The sequence below is a fragment of the Gouania willdenowi genome, chromosome 22, assembly GCF_900634775.1.
Source record: "Gouania willdenowi chromosome 22, fGouWil2.1, whole genome shotgun sequence".
In the NCBI taxonomy this organism is placed as follows: Eukaryota; Metazoa; Chordata; class Actinopteri; order Blenniiformes; family Gobiesocidae; genus Gouania; species Gouania willdenowi.
Window position 1 is genome coordinate 30,878,103 of NC_041065.1, and position 22,462 is coordinate 30,900,564.

General features: G+C 34.1%; 1 protein-coding gene and 1 long non-coding RNA gene across 2 annotated transcripts in view; both read right to left on the minus strand.

Annotated features, from left to right (window-relative positions):
* Positions 1-5,092: 5,092 nt before the first annotated feature.
* Positions 5,093-7,267, minus strand: id3 (inhibitor of DNA binding 3). The gene is made up of 3 exons (XM_028437856.1): positions 6,872-7,267; positions 6,156-6,232; positions 5,093-5,862 (listed from the first exon to the last, which is right to left on the minus strand). Exons 1-2 carry the CDS (start codon positions 7,160-7,162, stop codon positions 6,179-6,181), a joined length of 345 nt encoding a protein of 114 aa, XP_028293657.1. The 5' UTR covers positions 7,163-7,267; the 3' UTR covers positions 5,093-5,862; positions 6,156-6,178.
* Positions 7,268-9,472: 2,205 nt separating this feature from the next.
* Positions 9,473-22,462, minus strand: part of LOC114456582 (uncharacterized) — a 33,147-nt gene continuing 20,157 nt past the window's right edge. Inside the window, exon 3 of the long non-coding RNA XR_003672848.1 lies at positions 9,473-11,849. This is a non-coding gene — a long non-coding RNA (uncharacterized LOC114456582). The remainder of the gene's footprint in view (positions 11,850-22,462) is intronic.

Here is a 22,462-nt window from a genome sequence, read left to right on the forward strand (position 1 = left end):
GAATGTTTTTGTGGTTATTTGGGGGATTTTTTGACTCATTTCTGTGTATTTTTGTTAATGTCGAGCGTTTTGGAGTCATTCTTGCTTAATTTTGTGGGTTTCTTGGACTCATTTCTATGTATTTTTGTTGTGATGTGGGTTTTTTTTTTTTTTTTTAAAGTCGTTTGAATGCAGGCATTTAACATTTCTAATTAGAGTTAATTATAACATATATTTCATTTTCATTTCCAAACAAAACAATCCAACAAAGTGAAATGTAGGCACAAACTGTTCTTTCTATGACTGTCGGGAATAAAATACAGTAAATAATCCTGATTAAACATAAACCTGTTATAAAACAGTCAAACAATAACTAACGGATGGATTTGGATGAAATTTTCCTAAAATATATTTGTCAGTCATTTTTGCGTGTTTTATTCTCATTTTATGTGTGTTTTTATAGCCCTTTTGTGATTTTATTGTTGTTTTTTTGTGTATTTTTCTGTCATTTTGTGTTATGGGGTCATTTTTTTGTTGATGTATTGGATTTTGGAGTCGTTTTTGTGCATTATGTGTATTTTGGAGTCATTCCTGTGTTATTTTGTTGTCATTTGGGGGTTTTGGAGTCATTGTCGTGCATTTTTTTTTTTTGGGTCATTCTCACAAAATTCCCACTATTCTTGAAATATTACAACTTTAATCTCATAATATTCTGACTTAAATGTCGTAGTGCTCAGATTTCTATTAATTTTCATGTGGCCCTAATACGCCGTCGAATATTTGACCGATGTTCATGAAATTTGACTCAGACATACTGTATAGGGTTTATTCTGCTATCACACCACTAAATTTAATCAAGATTTCGATAAGAAGAGCAATATTTTTGCAACAACGACGCATGGTTTATTGTTGCAAAAAATTCTGTTTAATATTTCTGATTAACTGTGACAGTCACCAGCCCTCACTAAGGAAGGGTAAACCAGACTTTATCAGGAGGAATAAAGATATAAGAAGGAAGGGCAGCGTTAGATCTGAGTGAGGGGAGGAATACAAGGGAAAGGGAGTTTGGGATGATGTTAATTATACTTTTGAAAAATGTTCTTATAAATACTATGATTTAACAGTGTCCACACTTTAGCGAATGCGGCAGTAAATGGTATTTTCTTCTCCTTTTTTTGTGGTAGTAGTTTAAACAAGGTTGAAACCACGACTGTTAAACAAGTAAATATCGGTTTTAAAAAGCATCGATCTTGAGATCTAAATTTATTGATTAAAGATAAAGCATCAAAGATACTTTCAAAATGGGAATCTGTCTTTACACTAGATAAAAGTTCATGGAGGGCAATTGTACATGGATGATAATTGGATTCACTAGTCTGTACCACTCTTGCTTATTGGCTTAGAGGAGATATTGAAAGAAAACAGCCCCTCCCCCATTCAGAGCGTATGACCTGACCCCCATTTACCAAGACAACTACTGAGTCCCAATCACAGTAAAAGCCATTGTCATTTCTCATTGTGAACTGCACTTGAATAGAAATGATGAACTCTGCGTTCACATTTATTCAACACGCACATTTTCTAACACGTGGCTCAAACTTTGAGGTAATATAGAGACTTAATAGTACATTTCCTAGCTTTAATATTAGTTTGTTAACCAACATGTTAAACAGGTGAAGGGTTTTTATGACGGTACAAATGTAAAAGCGCTTTTGCTGATTCTGTCACCTGCTGCTGGTAAATCATTAGACAATGATAAGATTCATTTTACACGTTTTTGTACTTTCACTTTGGAAGAACAAGCAGCATGTATTTAACTTTAACAGTGTTCCATGGGTCAAGTTAAATACATGATGGATACGATCTTTGACTATTTTTTTTAAGCACATCTCAAAGAGTAACTAAACTATTGGCCCCGCCCCTTCTATAAAAACTATTACCTGTTGACTCGGTTGGATTGAGAGAGTTATGAATAGAGACGTATAAAGAGTATAGAGTAGCTAGTTAGTTAGCGTAGCATAGATCACACATGTCAAACTCATGACCCGGGGGCCAAATCCGGCCCTTTGGAGCATCCAATTTGGCCCGCAGGAGAAAGTAAAAATGACTGAGAAAACGTGAATCATTGTGTGAATGAAACTCAACAATATTTGCAGGTGCTCACAGTTTCCCCAGTGCTTATATCACAGGATTGCAGTCACTTTTAACGTTAAACTGTTAAAATTATTACAAAATTTCAGTTTTCCTTAACTTATTATGTAACATTTTACTTAATAAAATAGAAATTTGTCACAAAACCAAAGAAATTTCAATTGAATATCCTGTCGGGACTGATATTTGTCACTTATTGCTTGGATATTATCGTTTTTCTTCCATATTTTGTATTTTATGTATGTGTAGAAGTGCAAACTAGGGCACAATAATGTTGAAAATACTTTTTTTCATGCATAAAATATGTGGCCCACGTGAGATCAAAATGTCTCCGTATTTGGCCCCTGAACTAAAATGAGTTGAACACCCCTACCCTGGCATTGATTGATCTTTGGAAATGTTACAGTATAGACTGGGCGTGACTTAACTGCTCCAGGAGCCCCGCCCATATTCAATCATTCCAGCCTAGACACTCATCAACCCAAACCTCTGCGTTTAGTTACTTTTTTAACTATTTAACACCACATTTAGCTCAACAATCAATAAACTAAAGTGATTGTTTAGGCTTGCAAATATTTAAAATGTATTATTAAATAATAATGAAATGTTACAAGACACTCGCTCTGTTAAATGTCTTCTCTATGTACAATATTTGCATGATATTTTGATAATACCAGTTGAAAAACAAAGTTTCCCTTTGAAAAACTAGTGTTTCTGTGTTTGGAGAAAGAATATAAAGATATTTATCCAACAGCGCCCCCCTGTGGAGTGGACACGTCTGTGCATTGGCTTCAACTTTGATTTAAAAAAACCTACAAACATCGTTTCTGTTACTTTTATGGTTTTAAACACTGATATTTTCATTTCATTTCATGTATATGTTTTTTTTTCGAGCAGGGACAAGAAAATAAAAAAAAACAAAAGGAACAAAAAGACTCCAACAGAAAAAAAAACAATCAGATTTTCAAAATAATAAGATCCATGTACACATAATTGTAATAAAATGTCTGCTCAAAGGGAGTGGGAAGAAAAAAAGACTTATTTAATCCCACCCCGATTTCTTAATCAACAAGTTTCATCATATTGCTTCCGTCAAAATCAGACTAATAATCAGTATCTAAGATATGCAAAGCAAAATACCAACAATAGTAATACATTTAGTTCAGTTCAATTCACATCTAAAGACAAAATATAATCAGTCTATTAGTTATCTAAAGAAACTGAGAACACTAAAGTTAAAATATCGTCTTTTAAAATTACTGTGTTTTAAGCAAATGTATTTGTGACCATTTTTCTTCTGCGTCAATTACACCTAAGGACACATTTGTGGAAATTATTGCAGTAGTGTGACAAATATTAATAATGATTATCTGATCTGTCAGCATTTTGAATAATGATTAATCACAGCATTAATACAGGAAACAAATGGTTTGTGTGATTTTTATACATTTTTGTATATACCTGTCTGTCATTTTTGTGTTTGTGTGTTTTTTTTTGTTCACCTTTTATGTGTTTTCTAGCCTTTTTGGATATTTTTTGGTTTATTCTCATCCAGTATACACAGGGATGATAAGCAGTGTTTTGGCTCAGTCACCTATAAGAACATAATAAATATATATAAATACAGTTGGAAAGTCAATCATTTCTGTGTATTTTTGTTGTTTTTTAGTTGATTTTTGTAAGTTATTAATATAATTTTTTTTCGAGTCATTCTTGTGTGTTTTTGTGGTCATTTTATGTATGTATCATATCATATTGTGCTTTTGTGCATCGGGGGTCACACAGAATAAGACAGAGGGTCGCCTGTTGGTTGTAAACAATTCTAATATTATCATCATTTTTCAATATGACCTGCTTTTAATGTAATCATTCACTCAATGTTTCAATGCAAACGCAACATTTCATTTCAATTTACCAACAAACAAACAAGATAAAAATATATTTGATTGCACTAATATTCTATTCTTATGTAAAACTATTCAAACACCATTTCTAGCTCTAGTTTCTCTGGCCATTTGTGTATCGTTTGTTCTTATTTTGTGATATTAGTCATTTTTATGTTCTTTTGTGTATTTTTCTGTCAATTTGTGTTATGGAGTCATTTTTTTTTTTTTTTGTCGACGTTTTGAGTTTTTGTGGTCATTTCTGTGTATTATCATTGACGTTTTGAGTTTTTTTTAGTCATTCTTTAGTTTATTTTGTGGTCATTTGGGGATTATGGAGTCATTTATGTTTTATTTTCAAGTTCTGAGTTTTTTTTTTAAGTTATTTTGGGTTTTTGGAGTTATTGTGTTGAAGTTTTGGGGCGGAAATGAATTTCACCCTTTCTATTTCTGACCAAAAACTAATGCCACAAGCTGATGTGAGCCCAAAGAAAGAAAAAAAATTAAAATAGCATAATAAATGTACAAAAACAAGAGGCTTATGGAACAGTAGATAAGATGCACTTTGTGTTATAATCATATTTGCACATTAAACTCGTCTAAAAACACTGCTGCTCTGAAATGTTCCTGTCACTTACTTAGTGTGACCACTGGAGGGCAGTACAGCTTCAATTCAAATCAAATGAAAGTATTATTCTGTATAGTTTGCATGTTCTCCATTATTTAAATCTTTTTCTTTAAAGACACGAGAAGGGCACTTGTGTGTATCTATATTTTCACAGATTTTTAATGTTGCATCAACTTTAAAATCCTTTAAATCTTACTTTATGAGGTCAATTCAAGCATTATTTAGGCTTCTTGCACATCTTGAAATAACACATATTTCTTCTGTGTATCCTGTTTTGTAACTGTTACGTCACACCTTTGCGTTGTAAGTTGAAGATATTACTTTTTTTTTTTTTTTTTACCACACGGGAAATGACATTTGTTTGATTTAAAACCACGAGAACCTGCTGTTCCTGTCTAAACAAAATCTGCTAAAAAAAAAGAAAAAAAATCCAAAAACAATACAACACCTGTTTGCTTGATCATTTTGTTTTATTTCATTACATAAAGTACATACGAAGCGAACAAAAAAATAAAGAGTTTATGAAACTCAAAGCACTGCTGCACTGTCTGTAGAAATATCACCATCCCTACAAACACACATAATAACTCTATTATAGAGTTCTGATTATACCCAACAATACGTAAACTCCCATTTAGAATCCACCAACATATGCTGTTACACATTCTGAGGGTTGAACATTCTGCAGATCATTTTGAAAAAACAAAACAAAACAAAAAGAACACAAATTGTGTGACGTGAGGAGGTTGATAATTAATAATTACACGAGGGTGATGTGAAGACTGTGTGTGGATAGGATTAAAGAGGGAGGGTGGAGAAACAAGTCTGGAATGCAAAGATTGGAAATAATAATAATAAAAAAAATAAAAATAAATGAAAATAAAAGGACAATGTGTCAACATTATAAGAAGGAATCCAAGGTTTTAGTTTCCAATCCTGACTTTTTTGTTTTGTTGTTGCTTTGGTGAGTTGATTTGTCTGTCCGAGGAAGGGCCAAAGAATGAGTCTCTGTTTTTCCTGCTCATGCATTTCTTCTTCTGTTCAGGAAACAGTCACTTTTAAGCTCTCCTCCTCCTCCTCCTCCTCCTTATTATTATCCTCCTCCTCCTCCTTATTATTATCCTTCTTCTTCGTCTTCTTCTTCTCTCACAAATACCTATCCCACCCTGCCCCTCTTGTCCTCTTGCCCGGAGTGAAGTGGAGACATGTGTTTCCCTGCACCTGCATAGAGAGAAAGGAAGAAAAAAAAAACAGTGAAGTCAGATCTCTCCCTCTTTCTTTCTGTCTCCCTCCCTCCCTCCCTCCCTGCAGAAGGGAGCTGCAGACAGCCTGGCGCCGAGCATGCAGGCATGGGACTTTCATTAACCCCGGGCAGATAGCAGAGTAAAGCAAAGCAGGGGCTGCACAATCACAGGCCTGTGTCACGTTCTAACACAAATCCCCTCATATCATCCTCTACAGCTGCATTCAGACATGAATAATACACAGTGAAGTAGCACATGAATGTAACGTACCATCATTTCTGTTTCCTCCAGCCTTAGTGGCACAAACTTCCATCTTCTTTGGAGAAATTTCGAGCAATGTCTGCAGTCTGAGTGAAAAGTAAAAAGAAGAAAGAAACCAAATGTCATGATGTGAAGGTGAAGTTAAAGCCTTTTCTTTTTCTCTAGTGAGAGGGAGATGGATTTTTAATCATAATATTGTTGATTTAATGTTTTTACTGCTGATTTTAAAGTTTTCTCTGATTTTCAAACAGTTGAAAAAAAAAATACTGCTGATTTTAAATGTTTTTACTGCTGATTGTTGTGTTTTTAATGTTTATACTGCAGATTTTTCACATTCTTAGTGCTGATTCTAATGTTTTTAATGTTGTTAGAACTTCTTATTGACTTTGAAACAGTTAAAAAAAAATTACTGCTGATTTTAGATGTTTTTACTGCTGATTGATATGATTTTACTGCTGATTATAATGGGTTTAGTGCTGACTTTAATGTGTTTTTTGATCTTTCAACTGTGAAACGTTTTTACTGCTGATTTTCATGTTTTAGTGCTGACTTTAAATGATTTTATTACTGATTATAATGTATTTATTGCTAACTTCAAACGTTTTTACTGCTGATTTTAATGTTCTTATTGATTTATCAACTATTAAATGTTTTCTGTTGATTACTAAAATCATTAAAGCACATTGAACTGCCTTACAATGATGATGATGATGATGGTTGCTCACCTTTATGGACAGCACCGCGTCCTCCGCCTGTAGGGCGATCTGCAGATCGAAGATGTAATCGATGACGTGCTGCAGGATCTCCACCTGGCTCACGGACTTGTTCTGCGGGATGCTGGGCACGAGCTGCTTCAGCTTGGAGTAGCAGTCGTTCATGTCGCACAGCGCGTGCACGGGCTCGTCCATGCACGCGTGTTGTTTATTCCGGCTGATGCTGAGGCTCTGCTCCGAGATGCAGCACACGGCTTTGTAGCAGCTCCTCACCGAGCGGACGGGACTGATGGCTTTCATCATCAAAGGAGGGGAAAAAAAGCTGTTTGATCTCAGTGGCGGGAGAAAGAAACGAAATGAAACACTCGTGCAGTCGGTCTGTGTGCACGCGCTCTGTGTGTGTGACAGCTTCACTTTGGCTTTTATACGCTCCACAAGCGGGAACGCCCCCTTTCTCGCACCGTCACCTGATTGGCCAGCACAAAAAAGCTAAACCCCACCTTGTGGAAAGGCTGGGGTGGAAAAAAAAAATGAGGAAATTAAAAGTGGGATGCCCGAGGGAGAGTGTCAATCAGTGAGTGAGCTGAGGGGTTTCAGGTGTTATTATTTATTAGAAATAGAAAAGTTCCCACGAAGCACCTCAATAGACTGTGTGACCCCCAAAAAAGAGAGAAAATTAAGATGTTACAGAACATTGAGTGATTTATAACTTAAATGTGGAGCAGTGTTGATGCTAAATGGAAATAAACAATGTAACAACAGTTTTTTCAATCTAAAATCAACCATGATTTAATGCACAAAACATGAAATTAGCTTTAAAGGCTGAAATTATGACAATCAATAGATTATGAAAATAAATCTGTCATTTGAGAAGCAATTCACAACCTCAAAATAACAAAAAAAAAGAAAAATAAAGTACCCCGGTAAATTTGCATATTAGCTACTGTAGATATTTATTTTCACCCATGACATTTGGACACTAAGTTTCTATCTTTAAATACCCTTTTTTAGTAGGACATACATTTTTTTTTTACATAACCATTTTATATCCAGTGCACTGAACTTGTGTGCTGACTGAATTTATATATTTGATTAATGAAGTTGATTGTATTAATCTAAAACAGTCACAATGTGGACATAAAACAAAGTTTGTTGAGTTATTATGACTATTTCTATTGTTTTAGGCCGATCAAAGCTAAATATTGAGTGTAATTGAACACACTTTTTTGAAATAAGGGAGTATACATGTATTTATTTTTATATCTATACAGTCCTGGTGTCACAGATGATATTATCTCACTTGTTACAGAAACAGTTGTCACATATATCTTATGTTTAGCTTTTTCTACTATAAAAGGTAAACTGCTCTTTCACTTCAGCCCAATAATGTGCTTTAACTTATATATAAAGTTGTAATAAAGTACCGCACCTCAAATTGTCCCAACCAGCTGCCAAACTCTACACTTTTTGTGTTTCATAAAAAGTTCTATTTTAACGGTCCCAAATGTTGTTGGGTTTTTTCGTGGACATCAAAGCTGTAAAGGCTCCTATTTGGGTCTTATTTTCCCCTTTTCTCACAATCCTGTTTTGTGGAGGAATGCAGGCCTGAGCCAGCTGTGTGTCCTATCCCGGCCCAGCTGTGTTGATCTAACGCGCCAGTCCCAGACATGCTGGCGCCAGCCTCCTGACGTCATCCATTCAACCCGACGCGCACTCCCCGCTCTGGCAGACGGCCCTCCTCCCCCCGTCAACCCACGAGGCACAGGCGCTCAGAGCTCTGATTGGCTGAGCACATCTGTCAATCATTGAATCAGTTTTATTCAGAGAAACTTAAGGAAATATGATCGTTTCTCTTCATATAAAGGCGTGATTATGATCATTGGATTATATAATATTATTTTCTTTCTTCAGCATCAAAAAAATAAATCAAAACCAAACTATATTTATATGGCGCCAATTGTATTTTCTGTTGATTTTGATCAGATTTGCAGCAATATTTGTGAAATTTTCAATTTTTCTCTAACCAAATATATCAGCATTTAAATCTAAATGCTAAATGTTAAATCTAAATCCTAATTGTTAAATCTAAATGTTAAGTCTGAATCTAAATGTTAAATCTAAATCAAATTTTAATTGTCAAATATTAAATCTAAATATGAATATTAAATCTAAATGTTACATTTAAATATAAATGTTAAACATAAATCTAAATGCTAAATGTTAAATCTAAATCTAAATGTTAAATTAAAAATGTTAAATATAAATCTAAATGTTAAATGTAAATCTAAAATATTAAGTCTGAATATAAATGTTAAATCTAAATGTTAAATCTGTCGTGGATAAAGCTCGTTCACGTCAATGAGATTTTATTCTGGTACTTCCGGTGAATTTGCATATTAGCTAAATATTTAGTTTCACCCGTGACATTTAGATTTACTTTTTCAAATTTAGATTTAACATTAAACATTTAAGATTTCTATTTAGCATTTAGATTTACCAATTATTATTTTGATTTAGCATTTATATATAAGTGTACATTTAGGTTTAACACTTAGGTTTAACATTGACATCATATTTTTACATATTTTGTTTTAAACATGGTTTGTTGCTAAATGTTGCTTAAAGTTGCTGTTTATTTTAGCATGAGCAACTTTACAATCGGTGCCCCATAGATATTGTCACCAGGGATCAAATTCCTTTTGGAAAATAATTTACTCACATTTTAGCTCGTGTACTCAATCTATTTCAGGCCTTAATAATTCTGTATGGCAGGGTTTTTCAACCTTGGGTTTGTGGACCCATGTGGGGTCATCTGAAATGTATAGTAAGTGATAAAAAAATAAATACTGATTCAAAAATTTTTTTCCAATTTTTTAAAATAGTATTCTTTTCAAACTAAAACAACACAACCTGTGACCTGTGTTGGTGCTGTAATAATTGAGATAATGTCATCTGTGATATTTCACCAGGACCGTATCCTATAGCTATAAAAAATAAATACATTTATGTTCTCCCCTTTTTGATTTATATGTGTACATTGTGAGTATTGTAAATGATAAGATCGACTCTATTGATGAAATATAGAATCTGGTGGAATCTGATATGTCATGCTATGTAATCTCATGTCACAGCTTCTCTTCTCATGTCATCTAATCTAATCTCATCTCAAGACTGATAATGTCTTCAAAACATGATATTTCTTGTATTCTCTTGTCATGTTGTGTTATGAAATCTCATGTAATATAATTTTATGATTGATAGTGTCATCTAATCTCATGACATGCCATGTAATACCTAGTCATGTCTTATGCCATGACATCTATTGCTTTATGTCATGAAATCTCATGTAATATGATATAATCTCATTTTGTCATGTAATGTAATATGTAATGTAATCTCATCTCATGACTGACCATGTCTTCTAATCTCATCTCTTTATATGTCATCTCATGTCATGTAATCTCTTGTAATCTCATCTCATGACTGATCATGTCTTCTAATCTCACAACATGTATTCTTGTCATGTCATTAAATCTCATGTAATATAATCTCATCTCTTTATATGTCATGTCATGTAATATAATCTCATCTCATTTTATGTCATCTCATGTCATGTAATCTCATCTCATGACTGATCATGTCTTCTAATCTCACAACATCTGTTCTTGTCATGTCATTAAATCTCATCTCATATGTCATGTCACATCTTCTCCTGTCATGTCACGTCACATCATCTAATCTCGTCTAATTACTGGTCATTTGTCATGTCATGTCATCTTTTCTCTTCTCATGTTATGTCATGAAATCTCATGTAATGTAATCTCATCTCATCTCATGTTATGTTTAGTCGTCTGTTCTCATGACTGGTCATGTTTTATGTCATGTCATCTTTTCTTTTCTCATGTCACGTCATCTAATCTCATCTCATTACTGGTTATGTGTCATGTCATCTTTTCTTTTCTAATCTCATGTCAAGTCATGAAATCTCATGTAATATAATCTCATGTAATATAACATAATCTCATCTCAATTTATGTTATGTCTTCTCATTGCATCTCAAATTTCACTTTATACTATATTTAGTTTAAATCTAATAAACGGATTTGCTTAAAAAAAAATGTAAAAAAATGAAGCAACTACTGCTAATCTTGTCGTATTGTGTTAGCGCGTTTACCGCTAATGCTAATAGAATTCTTAGAAAACAAAATTATTTTTTAAAAATCTTAATGCAATTTAATAAAGATTTATTAGAATACGTTATTAATAGCCCTTCTTCCTTAGCTGCTTAAGTGCAAATTTAGATCTCTTTTAGAACCCCAATAATAACGTGGACGCAACGTTCCCAGCATAGACAGACATCAAATAGAACATGCCATCAGCATTCAGCGTGATCTGATTGGATCGTATGTTTAGAGGTTTACCAGCAGAACGAGTCACAGAGTGACCTCACATCAGTACAAACCATAATATTGAACCCAGAGACGGGGACTTCGATCCAGCTCGACTCCAGAGATATGTGTGAGTGGAGCCGGGAATGCAAACAAGACTTTGACCTCAAATATCTTTCTTAAATATGTCAAGGGGAGGACAAATATTGCTTTAGTTTCTCCAGGTCTGCTGGGAAAATAATTGTATTGGCTCGCTTGGCTAATCTCAGGCAACAGATTGGAAACATCTCTGATGAGAAATTCCCCTCAAACCGTAAACGTAGCGTATTTTAAACATCTTTTCTGAATGCTGTAAATACTAGATGAGTTTTTTTGTTTTGTTTGTGGTACCCAGTGCCTGCAGATTCCAGAGCTCTCAGTGCGTAAATCTGTGCAAAACGCACACACTCACTGGTGTGTCTGTGCAGGGATCAGGTGCTCGTCGGAAGGCCCTGGACACAATCGGGTCTCTCTTTCAATGGATGGGAGAATTCCGAGGCCGGCGTCAGAGAGTCTGCCTCGCTGCTCGCCCTCCCTCTCCCTCCCCCTGATCCTCCGTGCAGCTGGACACAGACAATCAAACCATCAACAATCGCCACGCATAATTAGCAGTGCCCCCCCCCCCAACCCTTCCACCCACACAAAATGACAAAAAAAAATGACAAAAAGCCTTAGAAGTACACAAAAAACCACTCCAAAACCACATGGTATACAAAACGCCCACCAAAACACAAAAAAAATGACTGCAAAAAACATAAAAATGGCTACAAAAAACACAATATGACAACAAAAATGCACAAAATGACTTCAAAAAGATACTTAATGACTCTAAAAAACAGAAAACAACAAACGTACATAAAATGTGAATAAAAACAACTAAAAAATGACAACAAAAATACACAAAATGGCCACAAAAAGATCTACAAAAACACAAAAATGACTCCTAAAAACACAATATGACACCAAAAATGCACAAAATGACTTACAAAACATGCAAAAATACTACAAAATTACAACAACAAAAAAAAAGTAAAAATAAAGAAAGGTATGTAAAATACACAAAAATTACTGCAAAAAACAAAAACAATATGACAACAAAGCACAAAATGACTTCAAAAAACATTCTTAATGACTGTAAAAAACAATACGACATAACATAAAATAATACTCAAAAAAAACAAAACAGCCACCAAAATGACAACAAAAATGCACAAAATGACTTAAAAACACACAAGACAACTACACAAATACACTTCACAAACATACTTAATGACTAAAAAAACTGAAAATAACAAACACATAACATGAGAAAAAAAATACTCAAAAACACACAAAATAAAAGACCAAAAAACACAAAAATGACTTCAAAAAGCACAATATGACTACAAAATTACACAAAATGACTTCAAAAACATACTCTAAAAAACAGAAAACAACAAACACACATAGAATGAGACAAAAATACTCAACATGAAAGACCAAAATATCCAAAACAACAATGTATAAACAATAAAGAAGAGATTCTATCCATGCTTGGGCGTAAACATCTCTCCACTGTGTGTGAACATAACAGAGTGTGTTTCTGCCTGGTGTGAGCGTAGAACCAAAGGAGAGAATAATGAGCTTCATCTTCACTGAGACAAAGAAACAGAAGGTTTTCACCAGCGTCACCGTGTTGTGATGTGGAGACGCCGCATTGTAAACACACGACTATTCTATTCAGGCACAAACAAGTCTACTTACAGGCTGGAATTAAGCAGCCAGGAATACAGGGACTACCTTCATCTACAACAATACAGCGGCCACATTACAATGAAAAGAAATCTGAGCACTACCAGATTAAAGTCGTCATTTTATGAGTGTTATTAGATTAAAGTCGGATTATTATTCATTCTCATAAAATTACGACTTTATTCGAGAAATATTACGACTTTAACGTTCAAATATTATGACTTTAATCCTGTAAAATTATGATTTAATTAAAATCCAACTTTATTCTCATGAAATTCCAACTTTATTTATTTTTTAAATGTTACAACTTTAATCTAGAAATGTTACAACTTTAATCATGAAATATTATGATTTTAATCTAGAAATGTTACGACTTTAATCTAGAAATGTTACAACTTTAATCATGAAATATTATGATTTTAATCTAGAAATGTTACGACTTTAATCTCAAAATATTACGACTTTAGTCTCGAAACATTACAACTTTAATATTGAAATATTACGACTTTAATCTCAAATTATTATGACATTAATCTAAAAATATTATTATTTTAATATTGAAATATTACGACTTTAATCTCAAATTATTAGGACTTTAATCTAAAAATATTATGATTTTAATCTCAAAATATTATGATTTTAATCTCAAAATATTACTGCTTTAATCCTGAAATATTATGACTTTAATCTCGAAATATTATGACTTTAATCTCAAGATATTACGACTTTAGTCTCGAAACATTACAACTTTAATATTGAAATATTATTATTTTAATATTGAAATATTACGACTTTAATCTCAAATTATTAGGACTTTAATCTAAAAATATTATGATTTTAATCTCAAAATATTACTGCTTTAATCCTGAAATATTATGACTTTAATCTCGAAATTTTACGACATTAATCTCAAGATATTACGACTTTGATATTGAAACATTATGACTTTAATTTCAAAATATTAAGACTTTCATCTAAAAATATTACGGCTTTGATCTGGAAATATTATGAATTTAATCTCGAAATATTCCTATTTAAATCTAGAAATATAATAAATTTAATCTCGAAATATTACAACTTTAATCTTGAAATATTATTACTTTATTCTTATAAAATTGTGATTTAATTAAAATACGTCTTTTTTCTCAAAATATTACGACTTAAAGTGCCCAGATTTATGATTTTATTTTCTTGTGGCTTTATAAATACGTCATCGTAATAAAGTCTGGTTCACACAGGATTCTTCAACCTCTGCGCCGTATTTTCTCAGTTTCTTCCTCAAAGAAGCTTCAGTCTTTTTGTTTTAAGCTTTGAACTGCCTACACATCCAAAGCTTTTGTCCCAAATGACCCAGGCAGTGACATGACATTTTTATACACACTGTTGTTCTGTGTGGCTCACAGCATTTGTGTCACAGCCTCTCGTGCATAATCTTTTTCTATGTGAAATGAACACTCGGTTAAATGTGTGTCATTCATTCCGTTCGCCCACTCAGGACCCGAGGAGGTTAATGTGAGGCCACAGCAGTGGTTACACACCACCACCCTCAATGTTCAGCCACAGGAAAAGTGGCCTTCGGACTCATTTTGTGCGACTAATCGCAGAAAATGACTCAATGAAATGTACAAAAACATGAAAAGAAATACAAAATAAGAACAAAAAAATACTACTAGAATAATCAAAATCACACAAAAGAAACAGAGAATCATACAAAACAATAACCAAAATACACAAAATGACAATAAATTACGAAAAAGGGCAACAAATGACTCGAAAAACCCACAAAACAACAACAAGCACACACAAAACGAGAAAAAAAAAATACAAAACAACAAAAATTGGACTGCAAGAGAAAGTAAAACAAACAAAAAAACTAAAAACTAAATAATATTCATACAAAAAATACACAAAACGACAAAATAAATGCACTAAAATATACAAAAAGGCTCCAAAAACATACAAAATGACTCCAAAAAATATACATTGCCAAAAAATACACCAATGACTCAAAATACACAAAACTAAATATTTACAAAAAATACACAAAATGACAACAGAAATGCACAAAACTTCACTAAAAAAGATAGAAAAATACACAAAATGACTCCAGAATCACACTACAATGGCAACAAAAAACCGCAATTATACAGAAAATGCACAAAAACACAACAGAAAGTTAGAAAAATACACAATGACTCCAAAAAATATACCTTACAGAAAAATACACCAAACAAAAATATATAAAAATGAGTAAAAACAACAAACACATTTATCATGTGCATGTTCCCATAGAATTAAACCAGGGAAATCACACACACTATTTTATTTTGCACCCACAAATAAACCCCTTAATAACACTATAGAGTACAGCGTATGTACACCTCTTTGTACATCCAACCTTTAAACACATACTCATTTGGCCATAAATGACAACTCTACTTAAGCTCCTCCCACTATATGAATACATACTTCCAATGGGCACTGTACTAACAAAAATACATAAAAACCCTCAAAAACAACAACACAAGTGTTGCTCACATATCTATAAACACACAGGGACTAAAGTAGGAAGATAAGAACATAATCCTCAGTCAGGATCTGTCACCTCTGGTAATAACGGTTTACACACTCCCATTGTGGGAACTGGGATGTTGTCATTACACTGGTGTCAGGTGTCTGGGTTTGTGTCCTTGGGTGTGAATGTTGCGTTACATTCTCTAAGTAGGAGTAGAAGTGTACAGCAGATGGGACGCTAGCCTCAGAAGGCCATAACGTTAGCATCATGGCTCCAAAACAGTGCCAGTGGGCAGCAGGTGCTCTACAGCCACGCTATTGTTGTGTCGTTTTTTATCAGCTGACAGGAAGTGCATGTGTGTTTACTGTGCAGCCATCTCATCTGATGAGGATCAACATCTGGCTCTGTGTAAGCAAGGCCAGACAAGGTGGTGGTGGTGGTGGTGGTGGTTCTCTGGGCCATAGGTGTGTAGGCGAATGTGATCCCACTAGTCACAACACATGAAAACACGTTTAGAGTTTGAAAACAGTGACCAAATGAACAGCGGAGTAAAGAGTACAGATGTATCCTAGTAGTAACGTAGAAGTACGGTTACTGGATATTTAAAAGTAGAAAAAGTTACGAGTTACTTTAACCACATTTACAGTTATATGATAACTGTCACCACTCTGATATCCCCCCACGCCCCACTGTATTCCTTTATTTATCATTTGCACATTTTTATGCACTTGTTTTGTTTGTTCTTTTCTTTATATATGTATTTATTGACTATGTATTGTTTATCTATTTATTTTTATTTTGTGTCTGTCCCACAGTCTTACATTTGCACTATTATTTTGTTCTTACCATGTGCTATTCAACTTAAAGTTTTCTATTATTACTGTAATGGATCAATAATTCTATTCTATTCTATTTTTGGTAATAAATGTTGTTGCCACGGTTCCCTTGCATACAGTAAACATCTCATTTATAAACTATAAAATAGCAGATTTGACAAAATGTGCAAATCTTTTATACAGTATATATATATATATATATATATATATATATATATATATATATATATATATATACATACATACACATACACTACCTAATGTTTTCAGTTTATGTCGTGCAAGTCCAATGAATAGCTTGAAATTGTACAAAGGTAAATACTGAACAACGAGAGGTTAAAAAAAGGTTTGGTTTCCCAAAACTGAAAAATAATGTACATAAGTGTTAATTTAAAGCTGTTCTGCAGCATTGAAGGTTGAATTAGTATTGAAAGCTGGTGCTACTCATTCCTGCAGGTGTTCCAACTTTTCTTGGTTACTTACAACCTCCTCTGTCTGCATTAAAGCAGTGTTGGAACACACTGTGGTACCAGACCCTCATGAGCATCAACTGAACAGTATTGTTCATGGATCTATTCTTTTATATCAGAGTGCAATGACCGGTAGTGTATATATATATATATATATATATAGCAAGAAATATCTGTCTGTCTGTGTGTCTGTGGCTCAAATATCTCAGCGGTTCAGGGACGGACAGAGCTGAGGGTTTCAACATGGCTGCTGCTTGGTTCAAGGGTGTGCAACGTCAGATTTGTTTGGACTGCAATGATACCGTTAATAAATTATTTGTAACTGATGACATCATCACTGCAGAGGTAGGACTGATGGCATCATCACTGTATTTTTCGAAATGGGTGGGGTATGGAGGTGGGCTGTGCAGTGATTGGCTCTGGTACGCACGTGGCTACGGTGTGCAGTGATTAGCTAGGTAGGACCAACGTTCCAACTTTTCAATAGCAAGACATACTGTACTTCCTACAGGCACTGCACTAGTATATAATTAATAATAATATATAATATTATATACATGAAATTAAATTCAAAATAATGAATTCTCAGGCTCTAAAAGAGTTTTGTGTTTGTTTTGGTTAAGTTTAATCTGATTGGTCGGCTATGATGTGATGCATTTGATTGTTGTCTGGTCATTTCATTTTTTTGTAGTTTCACAATGTCCGTTGATCATTTTTAAATATTTCACTCAGTAAAGGTTGGGTGTAGAAATGTAATGAATTACTTTACTTCTTGTAAAATCTACTTAAGTACAAGTAAAATGACTGATTTAGAAATATACTCAAAAAAGTACAAGAATCCATTAAAGCAACTCAATTACAGAAACGTGAGTGTTTGTAATCCATTACTTTCACCTGTGCTGAAACGCTATGCTATTGGTATTTTGTAGCGGTGCCAATAATGGTGATAGATCAATGTTTATTTAAGTAGAGCTGGAATTATGACCCCCGCACACAAAGAACAGCCTGAATCCACCTTATGTAACATCCACCAGCAGCAACAGGCTTTGTTTTTACTCCACAGATCTAAATCTGATATCTAAATGGTTGTTTTTCAAAAGTTCACTTGGGTTCCAGAGGTGCAGCGTGATATGTTTGCTTGAATGTAAGCGTTTCTCGTCGTGTGGAGATAGAAGAACACAAACGAAATGGAAACAAACCAATCCCAACACGTCTGACCAAACACCAGGATGGATTATGTTCCAGCATAAAGAGGTCATAGCGTCAGCCCGATGAGATCCAACACAAACTATACGCTTCATTTCTTTACACGAGTTCATTTGTTGACAAAAAACACATTTCATCATCTACATTTTATTTAACGAGACTATGACGAATTAAAAACAAATACATATGAGGGTCAATGACGTATAAGGATTTCACCACATGTCATAAAATGACATCATCATCGGGCAAGGTTTGAATGAATATTACAAAGTAAATAGATATAGAAATACTTTGAAATCTTATACAGGACTATAACATAACTAAAATAGTGCAGACAATAACTTTGAATATAGATTTAGTCATCTTACAGATTTTTTTCTTTGCCAGATGGTCACACCATATATGGTAAGGCTTTCTGCCAGTCTTCCTAATTACTTTAATGTTTCCTTTGATCAGCAGATACCTCTGAGGAAGGCTGGCAGTTGATCTATAAGAGGGGATAAAGGGGAGAGATTTTTGGGGTCCATCCATAAAGTCAGCAAAAATGATGGTCCATTGTTCTATGAATCTGTGATAACCACATTTATTTATTCATCTGAATAATATCCACTGTTATCAGGAACATTTATTATTATTATTATTATTATTATTATAGTCATCTTAAAGATGGAAATCACTGTTTTAATCAGAAATAAAATGGTTTAAAAGTGACCAAAAATGGTGGAAAAGGTGGTGAAATGGGATTTTAAAAACCACAGAAATTGGTTGAAAGTTGTAAAATAGAGTGGCCAAAAATGGACAGAAAAAGTGGTTAAAAAAAAAAAAAAATGGTTTAAATTTTCAATATTGGAACAATTAGTTTGAACAGGCAGATAATGGGAATGACAAATTATGAATAAAATCAGCATGAAATATGGTGAAAAGAGGTTAAAAGTGACAATAATGGGTCAACATGTGTGACATTAGGTGGAAAAGTGAAAAAAATGTGCAGAAAAGGCATTGAAATTTCATGGAGAAGTGGTAAAAATAGGACAAATGTAGCAAAAATATGACAAGAAAAAGTAATGAAAATAGGTTAAAATATAGCAAGTTTGGTGAAGTTGTAGAAAAATGGTAAAAATAAGCAAAACCGGGCTCACATTGTTCATAAAAGGTTTCTTGAGAAGCATCTGGTGACCCTCTAACAGTGTCTCGTGACCCCAAGGTTGAGAACTTTAGCTTTAGTCGACTATATCTGAAACAGTCCTGACGACGACGACATTTTGACTAAAACTAAACTGCATTTTGTTCCATTTCCAACTTTGAAACCTGAAGACATGATGCACAGATACAAACAGGAAATGAGTTTTAGTGATCAGGAAGTAGACAAGCTCAGAGAAACCAGTGGAGGGGGGAATGAGGACGGGGCTAAGGTGGAAGAAAGATGATGATGATGATGAAGACAGAAGATGAAGATGATGATGATGATGAAGACAGAAGATGATGATGATGATGATGAAGACAGAAGATGAAGATGATGATGAAGATGATGATGATGATGATGATGATCAGGTTGAATGAAAAAGACAAGATGGGAAACAAAGACGTGAAGGAGTGAAGCTGTGGTGGCTGCTGCAAGGGTTCAGCTGGTCAGGCGTCACACACACACACAGGCTGGGAGGTCTCTGGTGGGTATGTGTGCACCTGTGTGTGTGTGTGTGTGTGTGTGTGTGCCATGCGTTTCTAGGTCAAGTGTCTCGCTGAAATCCAAGATGAATCACAGCAGTGACTTTCCCCTTCTGCCACTGACATTGTGTTCTCCTCTAACACACACACACACACACACACACACACACACACACAGCTGATTGCCCTCCACACACACACACACACACACACACACACACACACACACAGAGTCACACACACATGAATACACACAGTGACTGACACACACGTGCACTGACGTTGTCCTAATATGGGTCACGGTGCCCCTCTTGGTCACCACTGGTGGAGCCCTGCAGACGGGGGGGGGGTCTGAGGTCTGGGGGTCTTGGTGACCTGATTAGAAGCTGCTTTAAACACACACACACACGCACGCGCGCGCACACACAGTCAAAAAGATAACAATAAAGTAGTTTTTCTTAAATATATATATATATATATTTATTTATTTTTAACAAAATCATCAGTTTGATGTCATATCATATCATACTTAAGCTTTGTTTGTGAAATCCTCTTAACTTCCTAATCCTAAGCTATAATTGTTTTTTACACATGAATCCTATTTATAATGTAAATAAAATGTTATAAAGCTGTAAAACAGGTGACCAAAGACTTTTATAGAACATTTAACTAATTACAGCTCATTGGACCATAAATATTGTAAAATCTGAAGTGACATAAGAAAAAATATAGTTGGAAGAGCTTACAGTAATTTTAATTGTTTCAGTTGCTAACACCTAAATGAGTGTTTTTCAACCTTAGGATCATGACCACATGTGGGGTCGCCTGGAATTTAAATGGGGTCACCTGAAATGTCTAGTAATAGATAAAATCATTATTATTATTATTATTTTTTAAATTAAAACACACCACACAATTTTTAACAACTGCATTCTATATTTTCACTTTCTCAAACATCAATCTAGTTTTAAATTTCAATTTTGAGTTGATTTGGCAGAAAATATAAAAGTAAAGGTTTTTTTGGAGACGTGATGACACCTTATTGATGTGGATCCACTGGAAGCTTGTAAACAGCTTTCACTAAAGCAGAAATCTGAACCAAACTGACTCAGATCTTTGAGTGACTTCACTAACTGCTGAAACACAATTTTTAGAGTCAAGAAGTAAGTCTTAAAAAAAAGAAAAACCCAGCTGGAGTAACAAGAGCATGAGTCACTCCTAAAAAGAGAAACACTACCAGGAAATTCCTCTATCTGTTTGGCCTTGTTTGGCATCAGTGCATTGTGTTATGGACGTTTCCTGCTCACATTCCCTGGTTACTGTGTAATTACTGAAAATATCTCCACACCACTACGTTAGGAGGCTTTCCAAAGAGTCTAGGGTCAAAGACGCAGTAGATTTAAAAAAAGAACAAAAACACACGAATGGCCTGAAGAAGAAGAATTACTGTAAGTCTTCAAGCATCTCAGTGGACATGATCAAAAGTACTTGAAGAAAAAACTAAAGAACATCTATTACAGAGGTGAAAGTAACGGATGTAGTACTTACTGTAATTGAGTTGCACATTATTGTTTATTTCTAAATCAGTCATTTTACTTGTACATTTTAAAAGAAGTAAAGTAATCCATTACATTCCAAAACTCAACCGTTACTGAGTAAATTCATTATTTTTTAGTTTTAAAATGATCAACGGACATTGTAAAACATCATATCCGACCAATCAGATTAAACGTAATGCACAGAACCAAAGCAGCGTTGAATGGAGGTGATTTCCTCCATAAATGTAGCTGTACTTAAAGCCTGAGATGTTTTTTTATTTATTTTGAATTTAATTCATGAATGTTTCTTTATTTAAGAAATAATTGTACATTTTGACAAAACTTATTTCATAAAAATTGCTTTGTGGAAAATAAATTAAGCTCCAATTGTGCAAGATTTGGTCTCTTCATTTTTAAGTTTATACATGAGATGTTTTACTGTATGCAAGGGAACCATGGCAACAACATTTATTACCAAAAATAAACATGGGGGGTGAAAGTAACTAGTAACTTTTACTTTGAGTACTATTTAATTCAGCTACTATTTACTTGTACTTGTACCTGAGTACAATTTCAATCATGTAACAGTACTTCTACGTGAGTACTCGGATATATCAGTACTCTATACACATCTATTACGTAGAAAAATGCGATTAATCACAATTAATTACAGAATTATGTGATTAATTAGTTGGGTTTTTTTTAATGATTTGACAGAACTAATTTAAATATAGAATTGATGTCAGTAGTTGACTCTATTCACATTATTTAGCATGTTTGGAAGTTTAATAGCCAGTAAAGTCATAGAAATAGGGAAAGACAATGAAAAGGAAATGGCTCGGAATAGGAAATCGAAGAGAAAATTATCATTAAAACTACATTTTTTAATCTCCTCTTTACAGATATTTCAACATATTATTGCAGTTTAAAAACCTCAGCGTCATCTTTTCTAACTGGATCATTTTCTCGCTCTTGGAAGCGTTGCCGTAAAAAACGACACAGTTTCAACGGTTTGACTGTGCATTGTATTCACCAGAGTAAGAAGCGGTGAGGTTTGTTTGGTGAATCCCAGCAGAGGTGGAGGTGAAAACTTTATCTAATCAGTCGTCAAACAATCAACAACAGTGGGATTTTGTCCCCGTAGAAGCTTCAGGGGCCACGTGACAGACGGCGCTGTATACGCAGAGTTAGCACTCATTGGATGTGTGTGTGTGT